The sequence below is a fragment of the Tenrec ecaudatus genome, chromosome 9 (genome assembly GCF_050624435.1).
Source record: "Tenrec ecaudatus isolate mTenEca1 chromosome 9, mTenEca1.hap1, whole genome shotgun sequence".
In the NCBI taxonomy this organism is placed as follows: Eukaryota; Metazoa; Chordata; class Mammalia; order Afrosoricida; family Tenrecidae; genus Tenrec; species Tenrec ecaudatus.
The window spans coordinates 84,488,764-84,510,934 of record NC_134538.1 but is presented as its reverse complement, the minus strand read 5'-3'; the positions used below and the strand labels follow the sequence as shown (position 1 = coordinate 84,510,934).

The 22,171-nt window shown below is 38.7% G+C and overlaps 1 protein-coding gene across 3 annotated transcripts in view; it reads left to right on the top strand.

Annotated features, from left to right (window-relative positions):
* The window catches only part of STK31 (serine/threonine kinase 31), an 83,783-nt gene that overhangs the window by 20,102 nt on the left and 41,510 nt on the right, over nt 1-22,171 (top strand). For all 3 annotated transcript variants that reach the window (XM_075558288.1, XM_075558286.1, XM_075558285.1), the window contains exons 9-12: nt 9,744-9,859; nt 11,151-11,310; nt 15,687-15,809; nt 21,384-21,563. In XM_075558288.1, coding sequence (XP_075414403.1) covers nt 9,744-9,859; nt 11,151-11,310; nt 15,687-15,809; nt 21,384-21,563 — 579 coding nt within the window. The remainder of the gene's footprint in view (nt 1-9,743; nt 9,860-11,150; nt 11,311-15,686; nt 15,810-21,383; nt 21,564-22,171) is intronic.

Here is a 22,171-nt window from a genome sequence, read left to right as displayed (position 1 = left end):
ATTAGGGATATTGGTCTGTAGTAATCAGTTCTTGTGGGATCCTTGCCTGCTTTAGGTATCAGAGTTATACTAGTTATATAGAAAGAGTTAGGAGTTTTCTGACTTTTTCTATGTTCCAGAAGAGTTTGTGTAGCACTGGGCTCAGTTCTTCCTTGAATGCTTGGTAGAATTCTCTTGTGAAGCCACCTGGCCCAGGGGATTATTTTTTGTTGATAATCCCTTGATAACCTTGTCTATTTCTAATATTGGGTCTGTTGAGATTCTTTACGTCCATCTGGGATAGTCTAGGGAGGGGTTGTTTTTTCAAGTATTTGTCCATGTCTTCCAAGTTGTTGAATTCGTTAGAGGTCAGGCCTTTGTAGTACTGTGTAATTATCCTTTTGATTTCATTAAGGTCTGTTGTAATGTCCCATTTTATCCCTCATCCTTGCTATTGATATTTGTTCGTTTCTTTGGTTAGGTTTGCCAGCGGTCTATCAATTCTGTTTATCCTTTCAAAGAGCCAACTTTTCGCTACATTAATTTTCTCCATAGTTTTCTTGTTTTCCCTCTCCTGTATCTCAGCCCTGATTTTTATTATTTCTTAACTTTTGCTTTTAGTAGAATTGTCCTGTTGACTCTGCTCTGATTGGTGTAAGATTTTTGTCAGCATATCAACCATAAATCTCTTCCTTTTTCATGTGTGCATGTATTGCTAAATGCCTTTGCTGTGTCCCAAAGGTTTTGGCACATCGAATTTTAATTCTCATTGGTTTCTAGAAACGTCCTAATTTCATCTCTGATCTGGGCCAATGCCCACTCCTTTTGCAATAGAGAGTTATTCATCCTATTGTTTGCCCTTGTTTTCTTAATCGTCATTTTGTTAATTTCTAGCCTTATGGCATCGTGGTGGGAGAGAAGTCTGTATACTCTTGGTGTGCTTGAATTACACAGGTTCAGCTCATGTCCCAGCATGCGGTCTGTTCAAGTATGTGCCATGTGGATTTGAAAAGAATGTGATTTTTTTTGCATTTGGGTGGGAAGCGCTGAAAATATTAGGTCAAGTTATCCAACTGTGCTGTTTATATCTGTAGCCTCCATGTTGAGTTTCCCTGTGATCTGCCTTTTTTCAGAGTGGTGTAATAAAGTCACTTAACTATAATTGTTGAGCCTGTAATTTTTTTCATCGTTTAGAGTGTTTGATTTATGAATTTTGTGGGTCTATTGTTGCATATATATTTATTATGCTCACTGGTTTTTGGCCTATTGTTCCCTTGAGCATTATAGAGTGCCCCTCCTTGTCTCTTGTTATGGCTTGTAGCTTGAGATAAACTTTGTCAGAGATTAAGATTGATACCCCTGCTTTTTTTGAATTGCTATTTGCTTGGTATGTTTTTCTCCAGTCTTTAATTTTCAGCCTGTTTTTGTCTATACGCTTGAGACGGTTTCTATAGGCAGCAGATCAATGGATTATGTTTTCTGAGCCAGTCTGTTAACCTCTGCCTTTTAATGCCTGAGTTCAGTCCATTGATAATCAATAGTATTACATCCATCTGTGGACTGTGATGTCATCTTCTTGTACCTTTTATGTTGGGTGTTTTCCTACGTTCCTATCTTATCAGTTTGTTTTGCTTTTGTGTGTGTGCTTCATTCTTGCCTTCTTTCCATCATTGAGCTAATGCTATCTTGGGGGCTGTTTTCTACTTGTTGCCCCATGGGTGGAATTGTTCTATGTGGCAGTCTCCTATTTGTGCTCGGTGAGTGTTGCTCTTCTGTCCATCTGGATCAGCAAGGATCTTTAGTAAGACTGGGTTCTTTTTACATATTCTTTGAGTTTTTCCTTATCTGGTAAGATTCTTCTCCATCTATCTTAATAGATTATTTGGCTTGATATAGTATTCTTGGGTATTTGTGTTATTTCCCTTCAATTTTTGGAATACGTTACTCTATTCCCTCCTCTTCTTGATCGTGTCTGCTGAGGTCTGACCATATGCTTATTTGGGGACCTTTATAAATAAATGACTGTTTTTCCCTAGTTGCTCTTATGATTTTCTCATAGTTGGAAAATTTAATGATTGTATGTGCCTTGGTGACTTCTTCTTGGGATTCAGTCTGGCTGGTGTTCTTTGTGCTTCCTGGATGATTGTCTGCTTTTCATTTATTAAGCTGGGGAAGTTTTCCTTTGAGAATTCCTGTGCTGTTTTTGCTGTTGACTAATTTGTTGTGTCTTGTTCCGGTAGTCCAATTATTCTAGTATTGTTTCTCTTCATAGCATTAGATATGACTCTCAGGTTTTCTTCAGCTTCTCTGATTGTCTTATTTGACTGCCGTTCCCTTTTGTTGATGGTCTACCTTGTTATTCTCTAGGTTGCTGGTGCTATTCTCTGACTCCAGTCTGTTGGAAAAGTCTCTTATTTTGCTGCTCGATTTTTTTATTTCATCCCTTAGGTCCTTGTATTTCCCTTTGGTGTGTTGCCTTTATCGCCTCTATCGTTTCATCCTTTTTCTGTATTGCTTCCTTCATATCCTGCATGACTCCAAGCAGCATTCTGAAGATTTATTTCTGTGGAAGGTCAATGTCTGTCTCTTCTATGCACATCATAGGTTCATGATGTCTTCCAGCAGTGTCTTCTCTTTCTCCTGCTTTTTCGTTGAGGCTGTTGGAGTGGTTGCTGTTTATGTGTTGTTTTAGAGGAGGTGGGCATTATATTCCAGAGAGTTGAAGAGCCCTGGGCTCTCTCTTTGGGAGACTGATATGAGTAGTTATTCGAATTACCTGGAGCTAGCTCTGCTGGGGGGGTCGGGCTACCACTTTATCTTCTTGTGGTACCTTAGCCAACCAGTACTCCATTGTTTGTAATGTGAGTTGGATAGTTGTCTCATGGGATGCTGAATATTATTGAAAGTACTGCCTTATCGCCAACCCTCATTGTTTGTGTAAATAGTGTGCAGTCACTTAAGAGCTTACTCTGCATAGTCAATAATTAATGTATTGCAAAGTTTGTAGTCAGCCTCTTCTTGCATGATTTCCTTACCTCAACTGTGCTTAAATTTTTACCAGTGGTTAAATTACCTTATACCCCAAGGAGATGATTGATAATGTTCTCTAACATAAAATGACAACAGTGTTGTGCTGCTTAATGGCACACTTATACGTCATGTGATTGTCTCCATATATGAGAAGTGTCAAGACAAATGGGGATTTCACTGTGTATGGCCTGCTCCAAAGACCTGGAGCTAATGAACAGAAATTATGAGGTAGCATATTTATGTTCTGGGTCAGAGTAAAGAGAAAAATTTAAGTAATGCCTAATTCATTCTAAAATAGTTACGTTATGAGGAAAAGTTTTGTTTTTGCACAGTTGTTCTCAGTTTGGTATAAATTTCACGTTATGATTGTTTTGTCAAAAACTGGCACACTGAGATGGCTGCATAAGCAGGTGCATTGTTGTGGCAAAACCAATCCCACATCTGCCACAAATGAGGCTTTTTTAGTCACACACTTTAATTCAATTTTTTAGAACCTTTAAATAATAAAGCTTGATTAACAGTCTGACCTTGTGGAACAAACTTCAAATGCACCACAAGACCTTTTGGCAAGTTGACAGATGTCTAGAATGAGATTTATCATCAATCAACATTTCAACTTTTTTTTTTTTAAAAAAGAAAACCACTAATCCACTTGAATTTCCTTGTAAGCTGTGCTCAACATCACAAAAATTTCTCTGGCATTTTTCCTGAGCAGGAAACAAAATTTCACAGCCACATACTTTTCTCCTCAATCAGCCATTAAAAAAAAATGAGGATCGAGTGAAAATGCTTTTATGAAAAAATTCACTGTGACCAGAGAGAACCTTCCCAGGAGATACCACTGGGTACACTAACTCAAGATTCTTGACAAGTGGGAAAAATGTACCACAAAAGCCCTCCCAGCAGAGCTTTTTTCCCATTTGGGTTGGGGTACCCTCTTGTAGATAGGTTAAAATGTAACATCTTATTTGATCCTCCTTATGACCTAATTAAATGTTTTACCAGTTGAAAAATACGTGGAGGGGAAATACACATAGATTTCACCCTGAACATAGACCAGGGATATGAATACCCTTGCAGAGTGCATTGAAAAGTAGATCATAACAGATGTAGCTAGGTTAAAATTTAACACCTTATCATTTGGATCTCCCTTTTGGCCCATTATAAGTAATAGTTTAAGTATTTTATGCTTCCTTTTCAATTGAGGTTTTTCTTAATTTTGTTATTGCTACCTTTTTGTTTCTTTGTTTTTGTGTGGTTGTTGGTATATGAAATGCCAGATGAGTGACTATAGAGACAATAAACTGGATTAATGGCTTCTTGGGAGGTTAGGGGGAAGTGGGAAGCTAATAAAAAGGAGTAAAAGGAGAAAATGTTCTATTGATTATAGCAATTGATTATAGTAATGATTTGCACAACCCTTCTTGATAAGATTGAAATACTGAATTGTTGAGCCCCAATACAATGATTAATAAAATACTGACTTGTATGATATGTGTGGATTATCTCACAATGAAACTGTTAAAAAAAAGCAAGAGCAATAAGAAAGCAGATGGACTTTGGGCTTCTACTCAAATCTTACATCAATACAAGAATGGTTTGTCATAACAATTTGGCACTGTATTGTACTCTCTCTCCCAACATGATTCCTGAGATTAAATGGGTGTATAAACAAATATTGTGAAGAAGGCGGATGGTGCCCACCTACTAAAAGATAAAGTGTCTGGGGTCTTAAAAGGCTTGAAGTTAAACAAGTAGTTATCTAGCTCAGAAGCAACAAAGCCCACATGGAAGAAGCAAACCAGCCTGTGTGATCATGAGGTGTCAATGGGACTAGAGATCAGAAGTTCATAAAACAGATTGTCGTGAAGGAGCGTGGACAAAGTGGAGACCCAAACCCTCCTGTAAGACAATTGGACAGCCCTTCACAGAAGGGCCACACAGAAGGGATATTAAGTCCAGGGTGCAGGACAGCACTGATGAAACACATAACTATCATCTAGTTCTTTAATATCCCCCCACTATTATAGTTCTTGTTCTGCTTTATTAATCCTATTAGACATGAGTGTATTTATTTGTACATTTAAGGTCCTTGGAAGCATGAAAGTTAAGATAACTTTTCAGAAACAGTAACAGGAATAAATGTCTCCCTAAGGTTACGGGTAGAGAAGGGGTGGGGGAACTGATAATAATGATCAATATATAATCCCACTTGAGAGGAATCAATGACAGAATTGTAGGCAAAAGGATATATTGGATGTGTGATAGGTTTATTGTGCCAACCTGGGCAATGAATGTGGGATTAATTGAAAGGTGGAGAGATAAATGACTTGGTGAGACTCGCCTTTTTTGTCTCTTACTCTTTGATGATCGGACCAGTGTGTGCCTGCCTTAGCTGGTTCCCTGCCTCAACTTGCAAGCTACCTATACTACCTGTGGGACACCAAACCCATGGACTGTGTCGCTGTAGTCTGAGGTTCTTTCAAGACTTGCTTTGCTACACTATCCTGTAGTATACATTGCTTGAGCTGGGGACTGTCAGACCCTGTCATTTGGCTGGCTGGTCATGACCTGTCTTGCTATTTGCTTCCTGTTGCCAGATTGCCTGAATTGCTGTACAGAACACTCAGCTGTCTGCTTCTTTGACTTGCACTCGGTGGCCCTCGAGATTTGAGGGACTGCCAGTGTATTATTTGTCTCACGGAAGTGAGTTGCACTGAGCCATTTGTACTGTTCTATAATTAGCTGTTTTTATTTCTTATGTTTGTATATGTCTGTCTGTCTCTCTGTATAAAATTATAAATGTCCTAGTTTTGTCTAACACAGGATGGCATAAGACACAGACGACAATGACAATATATAACATAACAAAGTTCCCTGGGGGGAAGGAGGGAGGGGATAAAGGGAACCTGATAGCAAGGAGTTTAAGAAGAAAAATTGTTTTGAACACTGATGCCAGCAGCAATTGTATAATTATGGTTGATCTAATTGTGAAGAATTACAACATCTGTAAGGGCTCAAATAAAATGATCAATAATAAAAAATACTTTTATAGATGCTGCTGTGTCTTTTCCACTTCAGTATATTCAAAGACTGACAATGAGTTCAGGTGTTAATAGTCTGAACCATTATAAAGTTTCCAACAATTTTTCCTTAATGATTTTAGCAGTCATTGATGATTATTTATAACCTCCCTCCCATTGTCCACCATCAAGGTATTTGTTAGTTGAAATTTTTAAATTGTCATGCTGAAATATAGTTTGCTTAAAAAAGGTGCGATACGTATTTGTTTGTTTCCTTTAATATTCCAGCTTTCAGAATCATAAGTTTATTCTCTAGCATTATTTAACATTGACCAGTGAGGGTAAGTGTTTTGCTTCAAGAATCACTGTTGACTAATGAATTTTAAACATAAAGTGTTTTGATCTACCATAGTTATTAATCTTTTTGATGCCTGGGCAATCCCGCTGGCCTTTGGAACATTGGCTACTGTGTCCTTTTGACATGATCTGTTGTTAGATAAAATGGAGTTGATTCTGACCCATAGCAACTGTATGCACAATAGAAGGAAATACCCTTTCTCCTGCTTTATCCTCGACATTGTTTGTATGCTTGAGTCTGTTGTAGCTACTGTGTCAATGCATCTCCTTGAGAGCCTTCCTCCTCTTCGCTGCCCCTCTGCTTTACCAAATGTGACGTCCTTCTCCAGGGACTAGTCTCTCCTGACAACATGTCCAAAGTATGTAAGACAATAGTCTTGCCAACCTTGCCCCTGAGGAGCATACTGGTGATACTTTGACCAGAAAGATTGGTTTGTCCTTTTAGTAGTCCATGGTACTTTTAATATTCTTCTCTAGCATCACAACTCAAATGTACGAGGGCGTAACCCCACAAAAAAACGGATTTTTTTTTCAAATCTAGGTATTAACATTTTCTACAAAACAACCTTATCACCTTCAAGGTACTCTCTATTACACTTAATACATTTGTCAAATCTGCGATTCCGTTCTTGGGAACATTGTCAAACTCATCTGTTTGGGTGGCTGGCGGCACCTCCCTCATTTTTTTCTTTACCTCTTCTACATCATTAAATACCTGTCCTTTCAGGTCCCTCTTCATTTGTGGAAACAAAGTCTCATGGAACGAGGTCAGCTGAGTAAGGTGTATGGGGCAAGAGATTCATGCTGTTTTTTACCAAAAATTGGCACACTGAGATGGCTGTGTGATCAGGTGCATTGTCATGGTGGCCAAACCAGTTCCTTGTCTGCCACAAATCAGGCCTTTTTTTGGTCGCATATTTAAATGTAATCTTTTCAGAACCTCTAAATAGAAAGTTTGGTTAATAGTCTGACCTGGTGGAACAAACTCCAAATGCATTATGAGTCAACATTTTTGTTGATTCAGGAAGTTGACAGATGTCCATAACAAAGTTTGTCATCAGTCAACATTTTACCTTTTTTTGAAACAAGAAACCATTCATCCATGAGTTTTTCCCATTGTGCTGCCCTTGTAAGCAGTGTTCAATATCACTAGTTTTCTGTGGCATTTTTCCTGAGCAGGAAACAAAATTTCACAGCTGCATGCTATTAATTCAGCCATCACAAAAAACATGGTTCAAGCAAAACTGCTTTTAAGAAAAAAATTCACTGACCAAAGAGAACCTTCCTGGGAGACCACACTGGGTGCACTAACTCAGAGCGAGTTGCCTAGCCAGAAAAATGCCTATTATAAAAGTTTCGCTCTGCCCATAATTTCATTTTTTTTTGTTTTGGGGGAGTGAGTACCCTCTCATGATTCTTCCTTCTTTATTCAGCATCCAACTTTCATATGCATATGAGGTAACTGAAAATACCATGGTAGGGGCACTTTAGTCCTCTAACATCCTTACTTTGCAATGTCCTATGAGGTCTTGTTGCAACAAGTTTACCTAATCTTTTGATCTCTTGACAGCTGCCTCCCATAAGCATTGATTGTAGATCCAAGAAAGACAAAATCCTTGACAACTTCAATTTATTCTCTGTTTATTATGATGTTACCTATTGGTCCAGTTGTGAGGGTTTGGGTATTATTGCCATTGAGTTGTACTCCACACTGGAGACTGCAGTCCTTGATCTTCATCAGCAAGTGCTTCAATTCCTCCTTATTTTCAGCAAGCAAGATTGGGCTGTCTGCACATCTCAGGCTTTCCTCCAATCCTGCTGCCACATTCTTAATGTAGATTCGCTGATCATTTGCTGAGTATACAGATTGACTATCATGAGAGGATACAACCCTGACACACCTTTCCTGATTTTAAACCGTGCATATTCCCTCCTTCCCTTTGCATATGATCTAATATTCGGATAAAAGGGGCCACTTTTGGCATAATGATCCCATGCTGGGCTGAGATCCACAGAGTCAGCAGTTTCAAACCCTGGGTGCTCCATGGAAGAAAGATGGGCCTTTCACTCCTGTAAACCGTTACAGTCTTAGAAACCTACAGGGGCAGTTCCGCCCTGTCCCATTGAGTTGGACAATTGGTGTAGGCTTGATGGCAGTGAGTTTGGTTTTTGGTTGCTAGTCTTATTGTAGCTATACTTTCTGGAATAACAAGATGTTACATATTCATATTATCTTCTGACCTACTCTTGGAAAACAGTCATTTCTCTGAGGTTGTGGTTCTTTTAATGAGAAGAGACTAGTTTCTGGTGGATGGGAGTGCACATAGCTAGAGAGTAATTGTTTATAAGCTTTTAGAATTTCTAGTGGACAGAGTTAGTTTTTTTTGTTTTCAAGCATTTTATTAGGACTTTGAACCATTTTTATCTGTTTCAGTCATGACTGCTGAAGTAAAAGCAGAATAGACCTAAATATGTAAAATGTGAGTGTACATAACAGTAACCAGAATGGGGAAGATTATGGGTTGATGCCCTGCTAGAAACTCAGTCTTCCTCTAGAAACCAAGAGCAGCATGCATGTTGCTGACAAATCTTGTGATTTGTAGTCAGAGACTAGTCCCTCGCTCAAAGGTGTTGGCTAATCATGCTGCCTTGAATGTTTGTGGCTTTCTACAGTCCTGGGAACAATCCAGTCTCCTCCAGTTTCCTAAAAGGGCTTGCTACACCTCTTTCAAGTCTCCCATTCCATGGCTTTGACCCATAGTTTTCCCATTCCTGTAACCAACATGATACAGATTGGATCTGTTACGATGTTGCTTCATCAGTCTATTAACTGAACTAGCTTAGACCAATTCGAAGCCCTAATTGTGTTATAATTTCATACAGTGAAAATGCACAAATCTTGTATAGTGGTTGGCCAAATTCAACAGATTATACATGCATATAACCATCACCATGATAAAGATTGAACTAACATACTGGATTGGATGATCAAATCAAGACTTGAGATCTTGCCCAGTGTCAAACTTATAATTTCAAGGATACAGGCAATCAAGCAGTTCAGATGAAACAGGAACAAATTTTTAATACATTTGGATGCAAACTAGAAAATACTAAGGAAAACATTTACATTTATAAAATTGCAAATTGTTTCTTAAGTCTTACACTTATATTATTCCACTTGTTTTAAAAAAGATAAAATTGGAAATCATATGATGAATACTTTTTTAATGCAAAGAAAAAGGCAAATAGAAAAGACAATAGATTTAAACCTGGCATTTAGTACTGATACAAAATGCAGTAAGCATTCCATTTCCTAGCTGGGTCTCACCTTCGTGTGCTTGCTTGTTGTTTCAGCAAGAAAAAGAAACTACTATGGATTTGACCAAAAATTTAGAAAGCACCATGAAGACTTGTGTTGGGACCAGAATGAAAGAGCTAGCAACTAAAGTTGAGTTATTGAAAGGAGTTAGGTAAGTAAAAGTGGCACCTTTTTCCTGAAAAGAAGGAAAAAAGAGTTCTCAAAGCAATTAAATTCTTTTATTCATGCTATGTACTAAACTTAAACTGTTACTCCTTGTGTACTATGAAACACTAGATGCCGTCTTGAATGAATGTAGCACGCTAGGCTTTTGTTTAATGAAGTGTAAATCCATTAACTGCCATCTGGTTTAAGAATTTGGATAATTCAACACCCCCGCCCCTGGCCTACCAAAACCGTGCTTACCTTACAAAGATGTGAGTCAGCGTTCAGACCAAAGGACCAAATGTGTTTTACTTCATATATGAGGGATGAGTGTGCTATTAGAATGGTGGTCATCTGTGTGTGAATTCAAAAAAGGAGTATCTTTGGCCATACTAACATTTCTAAATGACTTGCTTTTTGATTGTATTTGAAAAGTTACCAAATATTGCTCTGCTTGTTAGAATGCAAGGACTTTGTGCTTATACAGCCTTGGCAAGCAAGACTGGGTGAATTGAAATTTAAAAAAAGTACTTGCACATCTAATTGGAGACCAGAAAAAGAAGGTCTTTTTTGAAATTGGAAAGCTTTTATAGTTTCCCTTTTATATAAAAGGTCAAAGGCCCTCCACTCTCCCAGCCTCACCCCTCACATCCCTGGTCCTGAGGTGAGTGGGTTGGAAATGGGGAACTGATTAAAAGGATCCACATGTGACCTCCTCCCTGGGAGATGGACGGCAGAGAAGGGGGGAAGGGAGACTCCGGATAGGGTAAGATATGACAAAATAACAATCTGTGGATTATCAAGGACTCATGAGGAAGAGGGAAACGGGGAGGGAGGGGAAAAAAAAAGAGGACCTGATGCAGAGGGCTTAAGTGGAGAGCAAATGCCTTGAGAGTGATTAGGGCAAAGAATGTATGGATGTGCTTTATACAATTGATGTATGTATATGCATGGATTGTGATAAGAGTTGTATGAACCCCTAATAAAATGTTTAAAAAAAAATAAGCCAGTCAAAAAAACAAAAAAAGAAACAGATTGTGCCCAACAATCAGCAATTTATTTCCATATTTTTAAATAAAAATTTTCTAAAGTGTATATTAATATAGTCAACTGAATAGATAAACCTTTCTGCCACAGTGCATCTGATTTGACTGATTAAACAATAAAGATCAAAGGCATACCTCTATTCAGCCAGTGCTGTAAATATTAATTATAGACAATTGCTATTTAAGTGCAACTTTTTCTTACATACATTTAAAAATTTCTTTTATGTTGGTCTTTTTCTTTTTTCCAAACAGGCATGTGAACACCAGTGTTCGCTTTGGGGATGACCTTTCGGATGCCGTACAGCTGTTGGATGAAGGGTGCTTACCTGCCCCGGCTTCTCTGAGTGAACTAGAGAGAATTTGGGCAGAATACAATCTGGCTCAGGAGAAGATTCAAGCATGTCAAAATGTGGTGAGTTGAGAATTAAGAAAAATATTAAGGTGTTTATCTGTTGAACATAAAGATATACTAATTCTCTGAAGGAAGTAGGTGTAATGCAAATTGTGTCATGGCACTTTATTTGCCTGGAATCTGACTTTTTAAAGTATATCCATATTATATAATCTAATTCCTTTACTGACTTGGTAAGAAAGACATAATAGGTGATTATGGACAAATGAGTAAAAAAAAACCTTTTTCCTTTTTTGCATGAGAATCTGGCCTTTAGTTCACTTCCTAGATTTGTTTCCTTGGTAATCTGATAAATTATTTCAACCAGGTTACTAGGCAAAATTGTTTATAATGAATAGAACACCTGATTGGCAAATTGCACCTAGACTGGAAGGAACTGTAATAAACTACAACCACTTGATTGGGACCCTTGTAACTGAACACCTGAGGAGGGCCCAGGAAGCTTTGCCTTGTTCTAAGATACAGTGGTTTACAACAGGGCTGAGGCATTTTTCTGAGCCAGTGTGGCACGCACACTCAGTCATGTGGGCCTCGTTTTCTGGTTCTGGAGGCGTGCTTTCCGTTGCTGTGTTGGACCAAAATGTATTGTAAAAAACCACTTACTGAAGGGTGGTTTAGTGTGGGTGGGGAACATGAGGAATAAAATTTAGGATGGATTAAAAAGCCATTTTATTAGGAGCTCTTACATATATAATTACCATCCACAATTTCATTAGCTCAAGCATAGTTGCACAATTACTGCCATCGTCATTTTCTTTTTTTGGTCTGAAAAGTGAGGAAAAAGATACTTCCTACTTTTAATTTTATTTTTTCATAAATCTTTTATTGGGGCTCTTACAACTCTTATAACAATCCATACATCAATTGTATCAAGCACATTTTTTACATATGTTGCCATCATCATTTTCAAAATATTTTCTTTCTGCTTGAGCCCTGCTATCACCTTTTTCCCCTCCTTTCCCCACCCTTCCACCCTCTTAACCTCTTGATAAATTATTATTTTCATATCTTACACCGACCGCTGTTCCCATCACCCACGTTTCTATTGTTCATTCCTCTCTGGGGTTATGTCAATCGTGATCAGTTCTCCGTTTCTCCCTCCACCTTCCCCCTACCCTCCTAGTTTCACTACTCCCATAATTATTGTTCTTGAGGAGTTTATCTGTCCTGGATTCTAAGTGTTGAGATCTCTTACCTGTATCTGTGAACTAGGGTCATGATGGTGGTGGTGGGGGTGTGGGGGGAGCAGCGGCAGAGAAAGCATTAAAGAACTAGAGGAATGTTGTGTGTTTCATCAGTGCTATACTGCACCCTGGCTAGCTCTTCCCTTCCTTGTGACCCTTCTGGGAGGAGATGTCCAATTGTCTACAGATGGGCTTTGGATTCCCACTCGGACCTGCCTCATTTGCATCGAAGATTGTTTTGGGTCTTCTGATACCTGATCTTGTCAACACCCTGTGATCGCACAGGTTGGTTTGCTTCTTCCCTATGGGCTTTGTTGCTTCTCTGCTAGATGGCTGCTTGTTTAACTTCAAGCTCGTAAGACCCCAGATACTATATTTTGTAATAGCCAGGCACCATCAACTTTCTTCACATTTGCTTATGCATCCATTTTGAATTCAGTGATTGTGTTGGGAAGGTGAGCATCACAGAATGCCAGGTTATTAGAACAAAGTGTTTTTGCCTTGAGGGAGGACTTGAGTAGAGGCCCAAAGTCTGTCTGCTACCTTGATACTTAATATATTTGTACATAGACCTATATCCCTATTGTTTTTTTAAAACATTTTATTAGGGGATCATACACCTCTTATCACAATCCATACATATACATACATCAATTGTATACAGCACATCTGTACCTATTGTTATCTATTACTTATATACATGCCTATATTTATACCTCTATAAATGGCTTTTGCTTCCTAGTTCTCCTATTTCCTTTTACTCCTCCTGTCCCATTATCATGTCTGACCTTCATTCAGCCCTCAGTAATTCCTCTCAGCTACATTTCAGTTGACCAAACCCCACCAGGCATTCTATGTCCTCCTCACCATTGATTTTAGGTCTCGTTGTTCCCTGGTCCCTGGGTTTGTTGGCTCACCCCTCCCTTTCCCTCACCTGCTCCTCTCCCCTGTCTCACTGGATTCATCAGTCCCATTGTTTTCTCCTCAGATTTGTTTATCTTGCCTATCTTGTATAGATAGACATGAAAAAAAGAAAAAAGGGGCTATCAATAGTTCCAGGTCTGTCTGCTGACCCTTATGTATGTTTTCTGATTGAGTCTGATGAGGTGCCAAACCCTGCCCTCTGAGTCTGAATTCTATTTTCAGGATTCCTTGGGGACTTCATGGCTTTGCTCACCTTGCTGCTCTGTTGCACTCGCTTTGTGTTTTGACCTGGTGTGGGGGCCTCAGACTGGGCACAATTTCTGCAGGGGATGTCATGTCTCGTGGAGGGGTTGGCCCTACAATCCTCTGTGCCTTGGCTGATCCAGGCAGGAATGTCATCTTTGGAGCTCCTTGGGCCAGGATGCAGTCCACTCTTTCTTTCCCTTCGGGAATGCCAGAAATTCTTAGCTTAGAGAAGAGTTTAGATTTAGATTGCTTAATGCATTAGAATCTAACTTCTAATTATAAAAGAAAAGAGAAGGCTTGATGATTCTCTATAAGATAGGGATATTGGTATAAATGTTTTTCTTGCATTAACTTTTAAGATGGACAGTTTTGTCCACATTTTGTTAATGAGGAGACTGATACTCCCAGGAGTTAGGTAGTTTGTTCAAGACACCACAGTTGTAAATATCAATATAGAGTTTGAACTTAGATCACTGTTAGTACAAAGTATACTTCATTTTTCATTTAAATTGCACTGCTAAGTATATTAAATTTTTTCATAAAGCTTTTTCATGTAATCAAGATGAAAAATAACTTGCTTTGCTTTCTTTCTTTGTGGCTTGAACAGAAGAACTTTCAAAGTAGTGAGGAAGAGGGCCCAATGAAATCTATTCAGTATGTGATTTTAAAGTAGTATATTTTTTTCTCCTGGTGTTTTAAGACTTTTAGGCTTCCTTGCTTTACAGGTCATTTGATATAGTGGAGAGTGGATTATTGGTTAAATGTATAATAACATACACTCAAATGAAGTTGCTATTATTTTACTTAGTGTAGACCTTAGATGTGTTGTTTGCTTTCATTCATCTATTTTGTACAGTTCCTTGGCAGGGTTGCCCTGTTTTCTTTTTTAATTGTTAAGTAAAAGAAGTGAGTTTTGTTAGAGGTTCTTTCCTTTCAGCTTAATACTTATCAAGTAGTCTACTTCTGCTTAAACAAAGAATATCCTGTGCTCCACGTATTTAAGTGTGTGTGCCAGGTATTACCATAAGTGGTGGAAACACAAATTTGTTTAAGACTTTATTCTATCTGTACCTTTCTTGGATGAAAAATGATAGATAACTAGGTACTCTCAATATAGTATGTTAGGAACTATAACACAGATAATATGGAGTATAGTACAGTTAATTTGTAGGATTATTGACTATCTTTCACATATGTATTTTGAACAGTCTTGGGAGAATTGAAGACTTTATACCGGTGAGTTCAGCGGGATTTCTTTAGGAATGACTGGACGAGGAATGAGTTGAGGTTGTGTTGGGAGAGGGAGACTGTAATTAATAATGATGTTTGTGGAGTTGATTTTGAACAGAGTGAGCTTGTAGAACAGGATGTAATCTTTAAAAAAATCTTTTCTTTAGGCTGTAATCTTTATGGGAGTAGTTTGCCAGTTATCTACCCTGGAGTAGTGGAGCACTTCACCTAGTGCTTAATCATGACATAATAGAAATGTAATTTTCTGAGGAAAACAAAAAAATTATCATTACAAAATGGGGAAAAGTAATAGAGCCAGATTATTGAATTATAAAATGTCTTTATTTTTAATTAAGGGGAAAGAAGTTCTGTGAGTTTGGTGATCTAAATGTTACTATGTTTGGAAAATGTGCTATTGAATATTACTTAATTTAAGAGATAAATTAATAACAAGTGAAGGTGGACAGATACATTGGATGGTGTAAGATACTGCAAAAAAAGATTATATGTAACATAATGATTCTTGGGAGGCAGGGTGGGGGGAATAAAGAGAGAGGATACCAAGGGGGTTCAGGAAGAAAGAAAATGTTTTGAAAATAATGGTGGCGGCAATTGTACAATTATGCTTTATCTCGTTGTATTATGGATTGTTATATACCTGTTATATACCTGTAAGAGCTCCTAATAAAATGACTATACATATATATATATATACACACATACGTATGTATGTGTATGTGTAAAAATATTTGATGTGTTAGTGATGATTTTTCTTTTTTTCCCTTTCTCCAGAATGAAGGGAGTATTTTGATTGCTAGAAGAAATGAAGTGCAACAGAGGCTATATACGGCTGTAAAAGTGTTCATCTTGGAAGTAGATGAATTACCTCTTAATAAACGCTTGGAAACATTGCAGGTTGGGATTTTTTTTCATGAATTAAGTATAACCTAACATAAGCTTAACATTTGAGAGTGAAACTAGCCCCCATTACTTTTGTGACTTCCATTTCACTGATGTCTGTAAAAGTTTTCTCTTTACTGAACTTTGAGTAGAATTCCAGTTGCTTTTCAATGAGATTAAATTTATATTAATGTATTTATTTTTATGTATGTATCCTGATAATGTTGGAGTCCTGGTAGCATTGTAGGTTAGGTGTTAGCCATGAGTTAAATTTGGCTTGACTTGGTTTGGTTTTAGATCTTGATAATAAAGTGAAATGTCCCATCACACTGGACTTGTTAAGAGTGTAAAACAAACAAACAAAAACACCTCACTGCCATCAAGCCATTCTGACTCTAAAGACTCTGCATGACAGGATAGAACAGCCTCTTTGCTTTCCAAGACACTAACTCTTTACAGGAGTCGGAAGCCTCATCTTTCTCTCAAGGAGCACCTGGTGGTTTCAAACTGCTGACTTTCTGCTTCCCTTGAGGTTAGCAGCTGACCTTGAGGTCAATGTGTAATGCCACCAAAGTTCCTTTACTTGTTAGTGTAGTATTCATGAACTTCATAGAGACAGCAAGTGGTCCAGGAGCAAGTACAGGGGCAGATGTGTGGGCCCCAGTGACCCATTTTAGCAGGACCCATCCTACCCAGTTTAGTAGGAATCGTATGTCCGAGTTAGGAAGAGGCACTGATCCTTGAATTGTATAGGGCTTTTAAGCTCTATAATGATCTCTGGTGGTGTAGTGGGTACCCATTGGGCTGCTAACCTCAAGTCAGCCTTTTAAAACCACCAGCTGCTCCATGATAGACAGCCTGTTTCAGTCTCAGAAACTCACATTGGCAATTCTATCCTGTCCTGTAGGGTCCCTATGAGTGAACATCAACTTGAATGGAAGGTAGTTCATTGTGTTTGTGTTGTTCCATGATTGTGTATGCACCTTCCCTGGTATGATCAGGAGTTGAATAACACGCCATGATGAGATAGAATCTTGTCTTCAGCCTTATTCTGCCAGCACACCAATGGCCTTAATTAGCCATAATTGCACACGTTAACATTAAGTCATACCTTCTGTGAATGTAACATTTAATTTTTCCCCTTTATTTAACAGGTTTATTGGTACCTCATCCACATGTCACATTAAATCTTCATTTATCTCCTTTAACAATGATTAAAATTGTTGTCTGAAAGTTTACATGGCTTTTTATTTAGCTCTTAATTGTTTAGATGTTTTATTGCTATTTTAAAGATTATCTTTCCATTTTCTAGTTATTTTGAACAATGTAGAAGAATAGTATTGATTTTTACACTGATCCCTCTGCTATTTCTCTGGAACTCTTAGTTTTCCTTTATTGTTAACACTCTTTTTGAGTTTACTCATTATATGTGTGTGTCATTTAAAAGAACTCCACCTCTTCTTTTTTATTTCTTCTACCCTTAGTATATACTTGAATTTTCACTGCATTATTTAGTGTCTCTAGTACTAAACTGAACAATATCTAGTATTATCTTGTTACAGACTGCAGGGAATGAGCTTACTAAAGAGCTGAAAAAAGATGCTTGAGGACATTCAGGCAATGCCTGTTTGTCTCAGTGCCGTTGAATTGATTCTGACTCCCAGAGAACCCCATAGGACAGGTTAGCACTGCCCCTTTGGGTTACTCACTACCGTCGAGTCAATACTGGCTTATAGTGACCCCTGTGGGCTTCTGAGACTATACCTTTTCATGGGAGTAGAAAGCCCAGTCTTTTCCCTACAAGACTTCTGGTGGTTTTGAAATGCCAACCATGTGGATTGCAGTCCAATTCGTAACTCCTGTGCCCTTTGGGTTACAAGTTTGTAAATCTTTGCAGGAGCTGAAAGCCTTATGTTTCTCCCATGGAGCACCAGTTTGGTTTGAACTGCTAACCTGCGATTAACAGCCCAATGCATAACCCACTATATCGTCAGGGTTCCTTCTTTTATCTAGTGGGTTGAAAATGTAACTTTGATGATACTGTATGTAGTTCAGGGATCATTGGAGATGCAGTTTGAAAGATTGACTTAAATGGAACTGCATAAACCGTGTAAGTTCTTCACCAGCATGGTGATGTAAGCCTTGGATATAAAAAGGCATTGCAGCTTGAGAAGACAACTCACTCAATGCTGACTCAGTGAGCCTATAGGTCCGGGTATAGAACTAACCCTGTGGCTTCTGAGACTTAAGTATTTATAGGAGAAGAAAGCCCCATTTTTCTCCATCAGAGTGACTGGTTGTTCCCACCTGCTGACTCTTTGGTTAGCCGTCCAAAGTGATTTGGAGCTAGAAACGCATAAGGTATGAACATACTCAGCAAATTTCAAACGGAAAGAACTGAAGAAAAAATTCAAGCCTCCAATAGAAATGTTGAACGAAATGATCCTAAGGACTCAGGAATGGAGGAAGACTCACTAACAACCTGCAATATGCAGATGGCATAACCTTGCTTGCTGAAAGTGAGAGGACATGAAGCACTTGTTGATGAGGATAACGGATTTCAGCTTTCACCATGGATTACAACTCATTGTCAAGAAGATCAAAATCCTCACAACTGGACCAATAGGTTAACACCATGATAAATAGAGAGTAGGTTGAAATTGTCAACAATTTTGTCTTGCTTAGATCTGTAACGAATTCACCACAGAAGCAGAAGTCAAGAGATCAGAAGACAAGTTGCATTAGGTTATTCTGCTGCCCAAGACCTCTTTAGAGTTTTGAGCAACGAGGGTGTTACTTTATGGACTATGGTGTGCCTGACCCGAGCCATAGCGCTTTCTATTGCCTCATATGCATGTGAAAGTTATCATTGGATAAAGGAAGACTGAAGACATGATGCATTTGAATTGGGGTGCTGGAGAAGAACATTGGAAGTACCATGACTGCCAGAAGAACAAATGAATCTGGTTTGGAATAAAGAGCCAGAATGCTCATTAGAAACAAGGATGATGAGACTTCATCTCACATACTTTGGACATGTTATCAGGGGAGACCAGTCCCTGGAAAGGGACAACATGCTTGGTAAAGTAGAAGGCTGCAGAAACAGAGGCAGACCACAAGGAGATAGATTGACATCGTGGCTGCAACAATGGACTGAAATGTAACGCTAGTGAGGGTGATGCAGGATCAATAGTGTTCTGTTGTACGTAGGGTTGCTACCAGTTGGAATTGACTTAATGGCACTTAAAACAACAATAGTCTTTATGAACATGTATGTAACTCATAGATCTATTCAGGGATCTCCTTTGTTTATCACAGGAGCCCTGGTGGGGTAGTGGGTTCCATGTTACACTGCCGTATGGAAACAACTTGGAATAAGCCTACACGGTCAAGCAATACCTCTGCTGGGCATATACCCCAAAGAAGTAAGAGACATAACGCAAACACACATACTGTTCCACTTTTATTGTAGTCCCATCAATAGAACAGATATATAAGCTGTACATGCTTACAGTGGACTACTGTGCATCTCTAAAGAACAGTGATGAAACCTAATGTTATGGATGAACCTGGTGGAGAATATTTTGGTGAGCAAAGTTTATCAATTATAAAAAGATAAATATTGCATGAGGCCACTGTTATAAGGATAAATGTCAATACAATGCCAGATATTTTTCATAGCTTATATAATCATATAATTCAGTCTTTCATACAATGAGGTGCCAGCCTAATGCTTATGATCTCTATATTACCCCCTTACTTGTACATCTTAAAAGCCACTTCGTCAGAGGAAGCTTCACCGCAGCTGGGGTCAGTTTCTCAAGTTGTGGGAAGAGATAAGCTATATCAGTTGATAAATCATATAGCATCGTTCTAAAGTCACCCCAAATAAAAGGGTGCTCAGTGAACCTTAATGGAAATTCAAGTCCAGAGGTAGGTGAGGGCAGACATAACTGCTTCTGAAAAGGTAATTTCATTTCTGTTGGTAACCAGGAGAGGCAACCTACCCTTGGGAAAACCACTTATCATTGCTTCTCCATTGGGAGAATATGCCTGGATCATGTTCCTAATCAGGCACTTTTGATGGAGTTTCTCTCCAGCCTTTGGCAACCCAGGATATGAGCTATAGACTGTCCTTTTGAGGTTCACAAGATCTTTCATAGGCCACAAGAGAAGGATCCTATTTGGAAACCCAGCTAAGTGAACTAAACTTTACCTGTAATACACCTGCAGCAGATGCAAGAGACTACAGGACTACTTCCTTGGACTTAGGCTGAAAGCCCTATGAGGGGAAGCAGATGGCTCCTCCTCCAAGTTTATGGATTCGGAAGTAATTGTGAAGGTGGTACAGACTGAGTAATGTTTCATTGGGTTGTATTTAGGGTTGCTATGAGTTGAAACTCACTTAACACATATGAACATCTACAGTTGGTTATTATTTGTAATGACTGTTATTCTTTATTACTCTTTTTTGGGGTATTTTCTCTCTTTGGTGAGAATATTTGAGTATTGGTTAGGCTTATTTTGGGTTCTTACTATTACATGGACCACTGCCTTTGCTTTCTTTTTATAAAATGGCTTAGCTATATTTCTCTGAAGTACTTGTGTTATTCACAAAATTTCTTTCACACCTCTCCATAGGAGCTCCTTTTTTCTTTGGGACTGTAAACTACCTTAATTTGGAGAGGACTACGGAGGGTCAAGTTTGGACCACCGTTTGGACCTCTTCAGATGGGTTCAGGGAAAAGGATGGGCAAGTTTCTCAAGGTGGAGAGCTTCTTGTGTTGCATTCTAGACTCAACTACTCTCTGTTAGTCTTTTTCCAAGTGATCTTTTCAGTGAAGTTGCTCAGTTGTTCTATCTTAGCACCTGACCTTTCCCAGTGGATGACCACCCTTAGAGGTAAAATGCCTACCAGCTGTTCAGGAGAAAAAGGAGGGACAATGTTCAGGAGTGTCCAGTTCTGTACTGCTTATCAATTTTTGCCTCCTGTGTGCTGCGTTCTGCTTGTGTAAACCCATGGCCTCTTATTGGTGTTGGGCCAGTCTGAGGGACAGGGAAGGTTATCTGGCTGGCTGTTCCCACAGGCTAGCCTGTGTGTGCTGTGCTGTAGGCCTTCTCTACTTGTAGGGCTGGCATTTGCAAGTGTCAAGCACCAAGCACCCTCTGTCTTTCTAAGGATTTCTCAAATTATTTTTTGAAAACAGTGCCCTTGCTCGCTTGTTTGCCTCCTGTCTCTCTAGCATTTGAGGCTTACTCCTAGAAAGAGAGAGCAGGCTGCCCTAGCTTCCTGTCTTGCTCTTCTTGTCTCTCTCTCTATATGTATGCTCACACATGCTTAGCCCTTTTCTTAATTAGAATTATATTGTATATTTTGGCCTACAGATTTACTTATTTTAACCAGCAAATACTGTAAATGTCCAGGTCAGGATAACCTGTAGTGATTTTAATTTAAAGTCAGGGGAAAAGTAATTTCCTCTCAAAAATGTTAACAATATGAAACTTTGTTCCTAATACATTGCTTGAATTCCATGATACACATGCCCCGTTGATAAACACTTCAATAAATAGAAATCTGCCTTTCTGCAGGATTTATCATCCTCCCTAGAAGCAGTGTATGGACAGACCAAAGAAGGGACATTCTGTGAAGAAGCACTGAAGACATTTTATGAATGGAAGTGTGGTAAACTAGAGGAGTTCACCAGTGTTAGAAGTGAAACAGAGGTTTCTCTACAGCGCCTCGTTGCATGGTTCCATAGCACCACAAAGGTACAACAGCTCCTGGTTTTAGCTTCCGCTGTCACTTGATTCTTTTCTTTGAGCGGGGAAAGAAGAAACAGGAAGGGAGGTGGGAGCGAGTGTGTGTATGAGATCAAATACAAGAGAAAAGGATTTCCATGTTCGGTTTAGGACATATATGAAAACAACCTGAATGAGGCTGTGTTACATGATGCCACAGTGGTTATGAGCCGCAGACTGTCAGTATACTGTGTATTTTACAGGTTAAGTGTTGAGTATGTGTACATATGTATGCCTTATAGCATAGTGAAGTTTTTGTCTTTATTTTTGTGCCCCCTTTAAAGCAAGATACATATTTTAGTATTTGTCTAACTAGTCATGTTTAAAGTTGTATTTTAATTCTGTAACAGTGTATGGGTCTTTTATAGTATTTTTTAAAAGATTTTTTGGGGGCTTTTACAACTCTTAAATATTTATTTATTATTACTAAATTGCTTATAGCAATCCATTCATCAATTGTATCAAACACATTTGTACATATGTTGCCATCATCATTTTCAGAACATTTTCTGCTTGAGCCCTTGGTATCAGCTCTTTTTCCCTCCTTCCCCTACCCTCCCACCCTCGTGAACCCTTGA